The 16,108-nt window shown below is 33.3% G+C and overlaps 1 protein-coding gene and 1 long non-coding RNA gene across 2 annotated transcripts in view; one reads left to right on the forward strand and one right to left on the reverse strand.

The window, feature by feature from the left end:
• The window catches only part of PTPRQ (protein tyrosine phosphatase receptor type Q), a 233,478-nt gene that overhangs the window by 200,256 nt on the left and 17,114 nt on the right, over window positions 1-16,108 (forward strand). Inside the window, exons 39-42 of the mRNA XM_035257125.3 lie at window positions 1,247-1,273; window positions 1,935-2,016; window positions 5,098-5,188; window positions 10,809-10,885. Of these exons, the coding sequence (XP_035113016.3) occupies window positions 1,247-1,273; window positions 1,935-2,016; window positions 5,098-5,188; window positions 10,809-10,885 (277 nt within the window). The remainder of the gene's footprint in view (window positions 1-1,246; window positions 1,274-1,934; window positions 2,017-5,097; window positions 5,189-10,808; window positions 10,886-16,108) is intronic.
• The window catches only part of LOC103795341 (uncharacterized), a 67,051-nt gene that overhangs the window by 2,594 nt on the left and 48,349 nt on the right, over window positions 1-16,108 (reverse strand). Inside the window, exon 4 of the long non-coding RNA XR_013522362.1 lies at window positions 4,105-4,716. This is a non-coding gene — a long non-coding RNA (uncharacterized LOC103795341). The remainder of the gene's footprint in view (window positions 1-4,104; window positions 4,717-16,108) is intronic.

Below are 16,108 nucleotides of genomic sequence, written 5' to 3' on the forward strand. Positions count from 1 at the left end.
ATTCAGACATTCTATTTTCGCTTCCCCAAATCAAGGATTCTTCTCATTTGATAGCCCTTTCAGCCATCTCCATATCCATCTAGAGTCAGGAATTCTTTCTTGCTTTCTTTAAATCACTCTTAAGCTTATTCACCAAGACTCTTTGTTAACCACTGCTACTTTGTCACTTAGATGCCCTGTTTGGTAATGGGATAGTCTACCACCTTATGTTTACCCTGAGAAGCTAGAAGATACAATATCTGCTTCTGCTTGGGGGCACTCAACATTAATTGAGAATTCTATCATTCTGCTTTGTTTCACCTGCTTCAGCACTCCCATATATTTCAACAATTCCGGTATTGTAATGAAATATACTTCCTTTTAACTCATGTTTCCTTCATCGAATACACCTCTTTCTGACCATTTTTATATGTATTATGCTATGTTTTTCAATCTAATTATTTTCTTTTGTTCATTCTTCAAAAAACATAACTTCTTATAAAAATTCTTCAAAGAATATAGTAAAATCCTTAATATTATTTTAAACTTAAAACTTTGAAAAAGTCATATGTTCTTTACTTCCTTTCATTATATTTTGTGCCTTTTGTGTTTTTTGCAGTGCTAATTTGTTGTGCATGACATAAGTGTTATTAATGATACACACATCTCTAAGTTTGTGCGTGTTGTGTAATCTATTTAGTTGTTAAAAAAATATTTGTTTTTTCAATGTATAAATAATTTGGCCAATGATTTGTCACAAAAAATAGGTCTAAAATATGGAAATAGTTACAATTTGTTGTTTTTGTGTATTTATCCAAATTCACTCATTAAACAATACTGAGGCAATGTGATGTCACTTTTCATGGATTCACTCTGTCTGGTTCAGCACTTTCTATAGATAGAGGAAATGTTTTTAAAATCCGCATTAACTCTTTTAGACCACTAAATACTATGCAATATATTAAAAAGTGACCTATTTTTAATGTGGTATCCTAAGTGCCCAACATTTTCAGGCATTTATGATGACATTTATAATAACAATAATACCTTTTTGGCTGGAGGAAGAAGCTAAATTATTTGCTATGTTTGAATCCAAATAGTATAATTTCAAAAAAATTAAAGGAAATTTAAAATAATGATCACATATTAAAGGCATAGCACATTTAAATTATTTATTTATTGTAATTTTCTGATTTTAATCTACACTTCTTTCAGAATTTGCTGTCCACTCTGACTCACAATGCATTTAACACAATCTCTATTGCAGGTTACTTAGTTATAGAAAATCCATCAAGTAAGTTTGTTAATATTTTTTCTTCTTTTTGAACATTAAAGTTAGATGTACTGACTCAGTAGAACCTTAATGTGTGACTCACTCTTTGTATGTTTGCTGGAAAAACCTCCAAGCTGGATATAAATCATAAAAGCATGACTAATTGCATGGTAACTGGAGAAATGCTTTCTCTCTCTCTGGGGTGAAGCCTGCATGTCTGTATTTTAGCTTGGGAAGTAATACGGGGATATTTAAACTCCTCAGGGTTTAAAAACCATGTCATTATGAGAATGAGGTCACTGCAATATTTTATATCTTCTAAAACCTTGTAATGTATAAAATGTTTTCTGTCTGACAAAGAGGTATTATGTGCTTTAGGATTCAGTGATAACTTTATGCTCTTACATTTACTTGAAAAACTTTCTTCATTAAAGTGCTAAATCCTTCATTTAATGTCACTAAAATATTGAAGGAATTTTGTACCATGAATACAAAGAAAGTGAGCTTAAAGAGGAAAGGTTAACTTTATAAATATAACAGAGTGACTTTAAAGGGCTGTGTTATTTGTGATTTTCGAGAGGTCCATTGTTCTTTAACTTGTTAACAGTGAAGCCAGTGCCAATGTTAAAGCGAACAAATACAATCTAACATGACCCCATTTTACACCTTTCTTTACTTGGAGGCCAATAAGCAAGAAATCCTTCCTGCAACATGTTGAAGAGCTTTGCACAAACAACAACCTAAAGTTTCAAGAAGAATTTTCGGTATGTTACTAGCAGTTGTCACAACATTGCAAGACCTCCAGTCGTTTCATGTGTCACATTTCATGTCCATTTTAAGCATGCAAGGCCATGAAGGACTCTGGCCTTGATAATCAATACCCAATTACCAGGTTGATTGTTTTGATAGTAATGTTACACTGGGCAGCCTATAGTGCAACCTAATCAGAATTATTCACCTACTGTGTCAGGAAAGGTGCTCTTCTTCAGACCTCCCCTGTATTGGCAGCATGACCTTGTCTCTTCTTTGCTCTTTCATCCAGATGTAGGTGCAAATATAGAATGATGTATTCATTCCTTTTTGTTTGTACTTAAGGTTTAGGTCAGACTATACATGCAGTTTTATATTTAAGTAATTATTTTACATTTAGATACTAAATTATTTCATTTTATATTTACCCACTTGGTTTACATGTGTGATATAGATGAATGTGAGACCAGAACTTGATGCTTCCAGAAACTATAAATAAAAATTATTTCTAGAACTGTCCAAAAATTAAGAAAAAAAACAGAGAAGTAATGTCCATGTTTTATAGGGACCTTTTAAATATTACTATGGAATAAATGCTGTATCATATAGTGAAAATATATAAAATTAAAAATTTGTCACTTTAAATCTACTTAAAAGTTGGGAATAGTTTTATTGTTTTTAACATTATGTATATCTATATAATTGAAATTATTTAAAAACATAAGGTGATGTAAAATCTGCAAGCTACTTTAAGACTTATAAGTATCTTTTCTAACTTAGATGATTTTTTTAAAAAAAGACAGACTTCTAAATACCACCAAAAAACATTATTTCTATTTTTTTTCCATGAACTTCCCAGTGTGTGAACTTCTGACACAAAGAATAAAACAATCAGTTTAAATAATTCAGAATTATAATATTTCAGTCTCTTAGGGAATAATAACAAAAATGAGAAAAGATTAATTGCATTTCCTGCGGCCTTTTGGTTATGCTTCTTAAGTAATATTTGTCTGGACTTAACAAAATCAATGGTGCCGTAAAATTATTCCTAGCATTTAGACAGCAAGAACTCTCAATTTTTCAGGAGCCAAAGTGTAATTTTACTAGAATAAGAGCGAATATAATTACATTATGCATGACCAAGTAGATAAAACGTTTTATTAGCAATAACAGTTTCACATATACTACATGAGAAAGTTTCTACTTTAACTTTTTTGAAGACCATAGTTTTAAGAAGAATTTTTTTAAAATTGTATTTTTCTCTAATGCTTTATTGAGAATTTTTAAATGAAAATTATTAAATTACTATGTTCTAATAAACACATTTTTGATGCATATATGTGATAAACATTTTAACTTAGGACATATTCACTGACACCTTAAATATGTATAAGTTCCTACTATATAATAGGTATTGTATCTGGCACATTGATATATTAATTCAACACTTACCAGCTAAGTGACTTTGGGCAAATTACTTAAACTCACTATGCCTCAATATCTTCGTTTGTAAAATGATAATATCTGCTTTATTAAATTAGGACTATAAAATGATTGAATATAAGCAATACTAAGAACAGTAGCTGGCACAAGTATTACCTATTATGATGATAAATTTCTACCATGAAGAAGTTCATATTACGGTAAGAACTGCAGATGTGGATAAAAATTGCAAATATACTGTATCATGATGAAGATAGGCATAAAGATTGAGGATAAAATCTGTTTGTATATTAACCAGAAAAGACTTCATAAAAAAGGTGGCTTTTGAGATAACCTTTAGGCTGAGCAGAAATCCAATGAGAAGGTAAGGGAAAAAAGGTGTTCCAGAGGGAAGAAAAGGATAAGAATGCAAAAGCAGTCTAACTCATCTGTGGTCCCACTAAAAAGAGAGGAAACAACAGGAGAAAGAGCTAAATAGGGAGATCTGTGGCCTTGTGCACCCTGATAAGCATAAGACTGCGCAGTATACCATTACCATCCAATCAACCTGGTGTTTGAGCACTGCTTACCAAAGCCAGAGCTGCTTAAGTCTAAAAATGGAAACTTTTATGTGAAATAATTATAAAATATAAGTGCTCTTTTAGTTCATTTAAACTCACCTTTTTTCTCCCTTCTTTATGTATTTCCAAAACTTTGACACAAGGAAGCTCTTCTAGGACACCTTATTGGGTTAAAAAATTGTTTTTTAAGCCTTTGGTGCCAACATGTCAGAATTCAGATCTTATACCATTCCTGTCCCTTAATACATGCCCACATGTAAACAATTGTCCAGATTTTATTTTTGAGGAAAAATAAGGAAGGGAAATTTATCCAATTAAAGAAATAATTTATGTTGATGTTGAAAAATTGCTAAAACACACATTGTTAGTGCTTTTTATGGAATTTGGTAAGTTGAGATTTCTAAAATGGAAAACTGTAAATTTCACAAATGTAAATTTTAAGCTTAACAAAATAATAAACATATTGTCTTATAGCAGACTTTTTAATGATGCTTGCTTTGCCAAGAGCAAGGTAGATGGATAATATCATAATTTTTCATCAAATGCCAATAATAGATCTTCTTGACCCTTCATCTGCATCTGATAATTCTTCATCACACCTTTGCATTCCATTATTGATTTAACAATGCCTACTGAGAACAGGAATTGACCTCTGGCATCTTCTCAAACTGACCAATGTTGTACCAATTAATAGGCATGAAATCACACTGCCTGAGGAGAAAAAACAAAAAATAAATCATTGAAATCCCTCTTCCTCCTAAGTAGACATTAAAATATTAAACATTAGTGTGTACCCAATGACACATTCATAACATATGGAAAATGGTCACTAACATGATTGCCACAGCTTAAGCCTTCCCAAAGTGCAAAGAAATTATCTCAGGAAGGCCAATAGCCCAACTGACCAACTTCAGGATATTTGTGGTGAAAGCTTAAACTCATTACTGTTAACTTGACCTTGTTTCCACAGTTACGATAGGTGCTTTTAAATGAATTATTTTTAAGGTTTAGAACAAATAACTCTCTTTTAATTAGTAAAATTTCTTGTTTACCTCTGTTAAATGTAAATTTTGCAATGACTTTATTTTACAGGAATTACCAAAATTTCTTCAGGATCTTTCTTCAACTGATGCTGATCTGCCTTGGAATAGAGCAAAAAACCGCTTCCCAAACATAAAACCATGTATGTACACTTGTTGGTTTTGGTTTCAATAGGAAATATTTTTGAATGACTACCATCTTAACTTTTTATGTTGTTGTTTCCTTAATATGTTTTATTTTATATTAATTGAATTATAATAATGTATTCTATTGGCAGCGACTATCAAATTATATTTCTTTCACTTTGTTCATATTTATTTAAAGTTAGTATACCTGGTTTTCAGTTTGTTCACACAAGTTCATTTATGCAGGTGCAAGAAACTGTAGACCTAATGGTTTCTTAGCTTTGTAATTTAACCCAAGTAACCTGTTTAACATCTTCCTACAGACCTAGCATCAAATGCAAAGAGAAAATTTACACTTAGTTTTGTGCATTAGTTTCCCTTAAGAGCATAGCAGTGTTTCCTATGGAACATAAAATAATGCATTGTAAAATATTCATTGACGTTCAGAGTAAATGTGCACTTACATGAATTCGTTTTACAGATGAAGCAGGATTGTGCTTCACCGTAGTAAACACAGCTTCATTTTTCTTTTTTTTTATTTGTGGAGGGGAACCAAAACTGCCCATTTTTTGGGGGGGGAACTGAAACTGCCCAACATTTTTCAATCAATAAGAAAAGAAAGTATTATTTCTTAAAGAATTAACACGCTGGGCACGGTGGCTCACGCCTGTAATCCCAGCACTTTGGGAGGCCGAGGAGGTTGAATCACGAGGTCAAGAGATCGAGACTATCCCGGTCAGCATGGTGAAACCCTGTCTCTACTAAAAATACAAAAAATTAGCTGGGCGTGGTGGCACGTGCCTGTAATCCCAGCTACTCAGGAGGCTGAGGGAGGAGAATTGCCTGAACCCAGGAGGCGGAGGTTGCGGTGAGCTGAGATCGCGCCATTGCACTCCAGCCTGGGTAACAAGAGCGAAACTCCATCTCAAAAAAAAAAAAAAAAAAAAAAAAAGAAATTAAAAAAAAGAATTAACAGTGATGTGAAAGGAAAATATGACTTTTTCTGTTACTAATAGGTATATGTTTAATATTATATTTTTGAACAGGTATCCCAATTATCAGTATTCTGATTCAATACATTTTACACTATGAAATTAAAATGTAATACTGTAATGTCCTGAAACATGGTTTCAAAGTCTAGAGTTTTAAAATGTTCCCAGTTTTAAAGATAATATGCACCTGCATGTATATATTTTTTTCTATGCCTTTTAAAATGTATATGGGGGAAATTGCTATAACTCTTAAAACTTGAGCTCTTCTTTCCAAAAAGACATAGACCTAGAGAAGGACGTAATCACAGAGAGTCAAATTGTAAAGGACATGCATAGGAAGAAACAGACCAAATTCTGATATTATGGAACTAGAGAACAACTTATGAAGTTCATGAAGGAAACAAATTTAAGAAAACTGATATGGGGGTAGTAATCTAATAGAATCTGTTAATTTCTAGGAACTGGAATAGGATGAAGATACAAATAGCTTTAACCACCTAAATCCTTTCTGCAATGAAACAAATCATAAGTAAATGATTTTAAGAGCAAGATGACAAATAAGATTTTGTTTTAGGAAATAAACATTCATAATTCTCTCCCTCCCTCCCTCCCTCCCTCCCTCCCTTCCTTCCTTCCTTCTCTCCCTCCCTCCATCTTTCTCTCCTCTTTCTTTTTCTCTTTTCTTTCTTTCCTTCTTTCTTTTTTCTCTTTCTTTCTTTCTCTCCCCCCTCCCCTCATCCTCTTCCCTCCTCCCCTCTCCCCCCCCCGTCCCCTTCCTCCTCCCCTCCCGCTCCCCTTCCTCCTCCCCTCCCCCTTCCCCTTTGCCCTCCCCTCCCCTCTTTCCCTTTGCCCCCCCTTCTCCTTCCCCTCCTTTCTTTCCTTTCTTCCTTTCTTTCTTTTTGGAGTTTTGCTTTTATTGCCCAGGCTGGAGTGCAGTGGCAAAATCTCGGCTCACTGCAACTTCCACCTCCTGAGTTCAAGCAATTCTCCAGTCTCAGCCTCCCAAGTAGCTGGGATTACAGGCACGTGCCACCATGCCTGGCTAATTTTGTATTCTTAGTAGAGACAGGGTTTCACCATGTTTGCCAGGCTGGTTAAATTTCGAAGACCAGAACCTTTTATTCTTCCTTTTAGAGAGTTAACCTAGATTGGGTACAATGTAAGTTTAAAAGTCATGGATATTCCCCCCCCCGCTTTTTTTTTTTTTGAGACGGAGTCTTACTATGTCGCCAGGCTGGAGTGCAGTGGCACGATCTCAGCTCACTGCAACCTCCTGAATAGCTGAGACTACAGGTGTGCGCCACCACACCTGGCTAATTTTTTGTATTTCAGTAGAGACGGGGTTTAACTATGACCAGGATGGTCTCGATCTCCTGACCTTATGATCTGCCGCCTCGGCCTCCCAAAGTGCTGGGATTACAGGCCTGAGCCACCGTGTCCAACCCCATTCCCATGTTTTTATATTTATCTGCACCTAAATTTAATCCAAACTGCTTCATGCTTATTTGGTGGTATTCTATGAAAAGAAATAATATAATCTGATTAAAGGACAGTTACTGTGGAATACTTAGTATTTTTTCCATTGCATAGAATTAATGTATAATATATCAGTATGTATAAAGTAATTCAAATACGTCTTACTTATTTCCAAGGAGTGTCTAATTTTAAATATGTAAAATTTGATATATTAGAAAGTTTTTTTACAGTGTGATTTTTCAATCGTTTATTAAGATGTCAGTCCATTATTATCTGGGTTCCCTTTATGACTACAAGAAATGTTAAACAATTTTAATGTATTACAAATAGGATGAGAAGAGAATAAGAGTGGTTGATGGAACTAAACAATCTTAAAATAATAAAAGGGACTGAGGAGTATGACTACCCCAATTTTCCATATTCAAATTAATAAGATTTCCTGGGTTACAAACCTGTTTCCCCACTAACTACATTAGTGACTCTGAACATATTATTCAGTGGTCTATACCCCATAAGAGTATTGTAAAAATTAGATGAAATAAGGCTGTCGATCACTTTGTCCAGTACTGGAACACAGGAAATACTCAACATATTAGTTCTTATCTCACTGGTTAGTAGATCACTTCCTTTTAAGAGCTGCTAACTTTCTGGGTGAATAAGATTAATTCATAGGCATTTAGGCTACTGTTTGGAGACAATAAGCCCAAATCTCTAGCCTGGGTTAGAAACCAAGCTGTAAACTCACAGCCACATCTATTCCATTGGCAAGTACACCTTTCTCTCTCTCTCTCTCTCTCTCTCTCTCTCTCTCTCACACACACACACACACACACATGCACACACACACTAGAAACAAGCAAATAAGATGTTTAAACTAAGTAGATTCTCCTATTGTGCTTGCAGAGAATGCATAAAGCTGAAGAAAATTTATTTTCCCTATAGAGATTGAATTCATTTTAATAGAATTTGAATTTTAGCTTGAGCCACCTAAATTAAGTGTATTGTTTCTCTCCCCTGAGTAATGCAGAAAGTAGAATGCCAAATATCACAGTAGGTTTTAGATGACATAAGCTTATAACACTTTTAAGATACTGAAGTTCGGAACAAATACTTGCAGAAGAGTTTCCAAATCTCCATTTGGCAGACAACTATGACCTTCGGAAATATTCCAATACCAGGAAGAAAAGCTTAGCTTGTTGTTGACTCAGATAATTATAATGAGGTATATCTAGTGAATGGAAGCATAATGATTCTCTTCCTTAGTTACAGGACTAGTTACAATGTCATTAAAATAAATCATATAAAATTCCATAACTTTAGGACATAAATCATTTGCAGAAATGTGTTTAATCATTCCCATTTCTAACCGTAACCACAAGGGGCAAGCAATTGTAATTACTAACAATACAACTAATTCATTTTAACAAATTATATGTTTAAGTTTTAAGAACCCAAGAACATGTATTGAGTGCCTATTATAAGCTTTCATGTAAATTTTCTTCAAGAGGGTTATACAAAATCTATGTTATAATGACTTCTTATAGCTGAGGTAACCAAGGAACAGAGAAGCTAAGCAATTTACCCAGGGCCAAATGTATGGTAAGCAGATCATCTGGATTTCAGACCCAATCCTTTTCACCCATTTTTCCTCCTTGAAAACAAACAAAAACCTGTCAAAACAATTAGTAGTGGATATTTCATGTCATTTCCATGCTTAGTTAAAATTATTACTGGCCGTTTCAATTATAATATCAACTTGGTACTTTCTCAGGAAAAAATAATTTCTGACATTTTTCTTTGATGAAAAGTAAAGAGTACAAGGTATCTAATTTTACTAGGTCTTAAAATATTCTAAAAATAATAATTAGAAATCTGAAAGAAAGAATAGGCAGATAAATTAATGGAAAAGTATAAATGGTCTAGAGATATATCTAACTACCTAGAAAATAAAGTGGTGTTTTGAATCGGGGAGAAAAGATGAAATGTTAAAAAACTGATACTATTTGTTGTTCCAATGACAACGGATAAACAATAAAAGATATATCTATACCTCATTCCTCAAAAACAACAACAAAAAAAGTCCCAATTGGCCAAAGTTTGAAATACTTAAAACCAGAAAAATCCATGAAATTTTCAGAAGAATCTATGATTGTAAAAATAATAATAATTTGGTATGACAAACAACTTTGACAAGTGGTACAAGAAGCCAAAGTGAAAAATAATGAGAAATTTGATTGCATAATAATATAAATTTTTATATGGCAAAATTCATAGATAAAATCAAGGACAAATGACAAACTAAAAAGAACATTTTAATTTATACGAATGACAGAAGGCTCTACAAAGCCTTCTGTTTTTAGCATAGTTTTTTAAAAAATTAAAATGAGAAAATGTGAAATGCCATTAAAGTGGTCAATAAACATAAGCAAAACAGCTCAGTTTCTCTTGTATTTAAGGAAATCAAAATAAATACCATGAGACATTAATTTGTATCTGTCAAAAGAACGTAAATAAATTAAAATGTTTAATAATACCTTGTGATAGTGAAAGTAAGAGAAAACAGAGTTTTTCAAACACGTTGGTTCAGAGTATTAATTCAGTTAGAGAACAATTTAGAAATATTTTTCAAAATTTGGAATGCATATATATAATTTGAAAATTGTACTACTGGTAATATAGTCTACAAATATACTCCTACATATATACAAAATTTTAATGATGTCTGTTCAGCATTTTATAATCACGAAGTGGATCATTTAAACAATAAAGGGTTAAATAAGTATGTTATTGTATATTCAAACAGTGAAATACTGTATAGTTTTTTAAAGTAATGAGCTACATATCTTTGCTTATGTTGATATAGAAAGATATATATATAAATAAAAAACCTATTTGCAGAATGGACTGTATTTCACTCCATTTGTAGCTAAAGAAAATTAGAATGCAAAGAATATGTTTAGAAAATTCTGGAAATATATACAAGGACATATTAATAGTCTTTGTCTCTGGGTAGTAGAAATATGGGAGAAGAGATAACTTTTTAAATTTACCACCATCTGTGAAGTTGGCATGTTATATTATGAACTCCTTTGTATTACATTTATAGTAAAAAATAATTAGTAACAATGTAAAAAGCCAATTAGCATTGATTCCTTATATTTTCTTCTAGATAATAATAACAGAGTAAAGCTGATAGCTGATGCTGGTGTTCCAGGTTCGGATTATATTAATGCCAGCTATATTTCTGTAAGTTAATATTATTATATATTTTATACTTGTATAAAACATAACTACTGAAACTGTGTCACCTTTTCAATTACTTAAAACAACAAATTCTTCACAACTCCTATGGACCTTAATATGCTAGCTATTTACAACCTCATGTTTTACCCTTATTTTAAAGATGGGTATATGGATATGCCTAATAGAGATTACTAACTTATCAACAATTATTTCACCAGTTTGAGGCAGATGTTCAACTTCAGACTACATATCCCTGTATCTTTCTACTAATTCATATATTTTTTAATGTATTCTCCATCCACAATGAAGTCTGCCAATCTCTGTGAATTAAAAATGATAAATGGACAGCTATGTTCATATACTATAAAAATCTATTATGCAGCTCTTCCCTTCTAGATTCGCAGTCCTTCAAGGGGGTGACAACACTGTCACCATAGTTACATTGAAATTTTGTATGCACCCAAGACCTCTGCTTGGTTTGCGCATTCATGGAATCTTAAATAAGGAAGTGCCCTTAATTTGACCATTCACCTTGGAACTCTGTTCCTGTCAGCCTCTCCTAGCATTGTTCACTCACTTTTTCCTAAGTTGTGAACAATATAGGAACTGATTGTTCATTTCCTAAGAATCTGAACAATTATTCTCTCTCGGAACAACTCTATTTTACAGTTGTTGTTTCTGCTTTTTTTTTTTTTAAACCAAGTTATGTCTCTTTATCTTCTTACCCACTGACGTCATTCTAATGCATAGCAAGTTTAACCATCTTTATTACAGTGAATCTACAAATAGAGGAAGATTCCCTCTGCTGCCCACACTCTCCAGAGGCTTTTTCTTATTCATAGGTCTTCTCACCCGTACCTGCTATTTCCTTCAGTTCTATTAAGGCTCTTGTTATATGATGTTTCACCCTTTCCCCAACATCAAACATACCTGTGGTGTGTCCCAGTGCCTGCAAGCCTTTGTCAAGGGTGAACAAAAAGAATTCATTCTAAATTCTATATTGGTTGATAATTCATCTAAAATTACAATCATATATTGGATCCTATTGTCAAAGGAGTAACTAATGGGAGAATTTAAGACTTTTCAACCAGAGAAGTGAAGGAAAGTTTGGAGAAGCTAAGGTATTCTTTAAATTTTATTCTATTTTTATGCTAGAACTTTAAATATGTATTTAAAGAGTTACATGTATATCTTATGAATTTACTATTATTGTAATATTTTATTCATTTATCAAATGATTGATTCCCTTAAAAATGTAATTCTTCTGTAAACATTTTGGTGAAATCTTATGCTTACTAATTTCCATTGTAATCTAAATTCTACAGCATGTTGAAGTTTTACTTGGATTTGCAAAATGATGCGTATGTGCATTTAGATATTTAAATTTAATCACTACTCTAATAATCAAATGCCATCAAGCAGAACAAGGACAACTGGTTGTATCAGTGACCTATTGATTTGTATCATTTTTTATTTACCAATAAGTAGATACAAATCAACAGCTCCTATTGTCTAATGTTCCATCAGGGATGACAGTACGGGATATGGCTATAATTAAGAAGGAAACCAGACAATTTTAGTACGTGTAGCTGAACCACACAGATTATATAAGCAAAGTAATTTTCACAAACCCCTAGTGTCCCGTTTAAATATTATAGGTTGTCAGCAGACAGCTATGAACAAATGATAACACGGTATGAGCAATAAACTAGGAAGCCTGAAGATATATATTCTGCTATAATCAAGTGCTGTTGTAATATAATAAACCTTACAACAAAGTCCCTATGACCCAATGTAATGATATACATAATCAGTGCTGAGCTGCATGGCAAGCAGGCTCAGATGGAAAGTACTTTACAAGAAGGCAGATTTCCATATTGGGGCTGGTAGTGTACTGTAGCACTCGGAGAAATCTCCTTTGCTTGGGATGCCAGGAATAAATGAGAATAGATATAGCAATGATACTGTAGTGGCCCTTACTTTCCACCTACATATTCACACAATCTGCACTTCATAAAGAATGTCTGATATCTCAATTTCCCCTTACTCCCAAGTTTTGTTCTACAGCACCTCCAACTAAAAGTTTATAAACACTTGTACCAGGAGCAAAAGACAGGCCATCTATAAATGGATTCTCAGTTTCAATTTTCTTTGGAAGCTATAGCAAAGGGAAGAGAACTATAGAAGGAGGTAGGAAAGAAACAAAATAACTAGTGTTCAGATAGGAACACTGAAATCTGGGGAAGAGACAGAGGAGGACCAGCACATGGTCTGAGGGATGTATGTTAAGACTGGGATATTCCAGCCCAGGGTTTGTAACTCGGTTAACATGCCGATGTGTGTTTTCCTCTGCCCTTGGCCATTCTCAGGAATGGTGCTCCCAGAGTTAGGATTTGAGAAGGCTGGAAGATTTTTGATGAACGATAGACTGTGAAAGAGGTAGGAAGAAGTGATATTGCAGCCCCATAATCTGCCACCAACTGTACAAATGAGTTTAGAAATGTTTTCAAGAGAGTCAAAATTGAAAATACTATGATTTTAGGTATAAGAGGAAGACTCTGACCCCCTCCCAAATTATCTCTACTGTCAACTTGAGATGCCTGCAACTACTATAACTCGATGACAGCTTTTAACACAACTAGAGATTAAAGGCTATCATGCAAATGGTTGAAGCAACATCAGAAACATTAGATTTGTTCCCACATTGATAGAGCATTATAATACTAAAGAATATTGTGTCACTGAAAAAGTGAAATAAAAACATCTAGGAGATACATTTTATAAATCAAAAACAATTAATTAATATGAATTGTCCTCTCCTCTTTGATCCCTCCACACTTTGTATATTTAGCATAGCCCTTTTCATATTCTAATTTGTAGTGATCTCATTTATTAATTGCCTTCTCTGTGTGAGGAAGAGCATAAGGTACTGGGCACTATATGAGGGTGAACATGTATATTTCCTCTTATCTAAGTACTATGTAAGGGTGGAGATTCCGTCTTCATGATCTTACTATCAATCCTTCAGTATGCATTGAGGACCCCTAAAACACATACATATAAAAACACAAACACACATGCATATTTATATGCATTATTTATAAGGATTTGCTAGACAGTTTGGGAGATATTAAGATGAAGTATCTGCTTTCAATGGTATTGTAATCATGTAAGATGAAAAAATACTTATATACACACACATATGTGTGTATCTATATATAAATATATTTGTATATGTGTAACAGTTATATTTTTATGTGTATATATGTTTGTGTTTATGTCCAATGTGTAATTCGTGAATAATTAAAATATGATTTAGTAGCAATAAATAAAGTAGGGTTGATTATTATTTCTACTTTATCAGTGTAGAAATTTCACTCAAGTTTCAGATCATACAGCTACAAAAATCAGAGAAGGAATTTGAACTCAGGTCCATTTGAACTCTCAAGCATATGTATTTACCCACCTAAATATAATCCTGTATATTTATAAATTATTTAGAAATATATAAATGTATATACATTTTATACTTGTGTGTATAGATATGTATATCTATCTCCAACAAAAGTTCAGGCAAGAAGTTTTCTCTCAGAAAAAGACAAAAGTTTGCACATACATATGCAAAGATAGAAGCAGAAATAGTAAACGAAATTGACATACTTTCTTCATTTTCATAGGATGTAATGAAAATATCTCCAAAACACACCTTTGGGCAAACATTTTAACTGGTGCTTTACCATTTTATAAAATAGAAAACTTAAATGTGTCTTAGCTTCTTTACATGAGAATCAAGAGGGAAATGTGACCATATGAACATATATTTAAATAACAGATGATACATAGATATATGTATTAAAAACAAATATAAAATAATATTTCAAGTCCTGGCAAACTGAGATCATATAATATTGGTTTTGTAAATAAGTGGTAATATAGGAATAATCCCAATTATTTATATATGTGTATATATATAACATTATATGGTACAATATTTAGTATATAATATTATATGGTACAATGTTTAGTATATAATATGTGATATATAGTCTATATTACCCTGTGTGGAACCTACTCCTTCCTTACAAGTACAGCCTTTCTGGCCTTGCTCAGAATGGGTCTGTACTCCCTTCCATATGTACTCAGCATAGAGAAGGGCTAAGTTGCCTCAGTCCTCAGTGCCACTTCCACCTCATTCTCTATCCCTCTGCCCTAAAATTGCCAGCTTGAAATCATGTCGCCAAGCATAGGACACACTATTGCTCTTTTTGGAAGTTAACTACCATCCCCTACTTTTTCTCATTTCTTAAAGATTTTACTTCAGGATCACTGCTCCTCTCTCATCACCGCTTCTGTCAAAGTATTGATAATGTCAAAATTCATGTAAAATATTGACCCAAAGTTCTGCCCATTACTTTCTGGACCTCTTATCTGTGGTGACTTGTCCTCCACTTGACCTCATCACTTTCTTCCATGTTCACAACCTAGACCTTTTCACCATCAAGAATTGTAGCCGCTCTATGAAATTGATTGCAGATATCTTACTATCTGTCCAAATCTTTCTTTCCAGATCACTAGACTTTGATAATTCTTCAACACTGCTCTGACCTACAGCCCTTTGATTAAATCAAATTTTCCATTTTTCCTAACCCAATCGAGACTTTATTTTTTTTCTTGCTCAGTTTGAATTGCATGCTTATTTGTTTTCTTTCCTGTATTATATATATTCTCAACTCTCAAATTTATCTTTTATAGTCTCAGTCTTTTGACAAATTCCCAAACTTGACTAACACACTCCATGGATTCTTCTCTGTGTTACTGAATGCATCTTGGAGAAAATTTCATGACCACACCAAAATATCTCACTTTAAACTGACAGCCACTAGCCTCAAAAACACAGCCTCTTAATCTATTCAATCTCCCTTTCTTCTGGGCTACTATTTTATTTCTTCTTTCTCCTTCATTTTCACCTACATCTAATGGCCTTATTTATTATTTCACTGATGAAATGGAAGCAATTAAAACAGAACATCCACAAGGTCCCCTACCTATCTGCATCTGTGTCCTCATTCTCAGTCTTTCTCATGTGAACTGTCCTAGCCCCTGATAATAGCCAACCCTACCACTTGGACACTACATGACCTCTCCCTTTGCCTCTGAAGAACATGGGTTGAGGAATTCTCTCTTCTGCATTATCAATTTTTCTCTTTTAGCAGCCAAACAAATCTA

Source organism: Callithrix jacchus, chromosome 9 (assembly GCF_049354715.1).
Source record: "Callithrix jacchus isolate 240 chromosome 9, calJac240_pri, whole genome shotgun sequence".
Classification (NCBI taxonomy): Eukaryota; Metazoa; Chordata; class Mammalia; order Primates; family Cebidae; genus Callithrix; species Callithrix jacchus.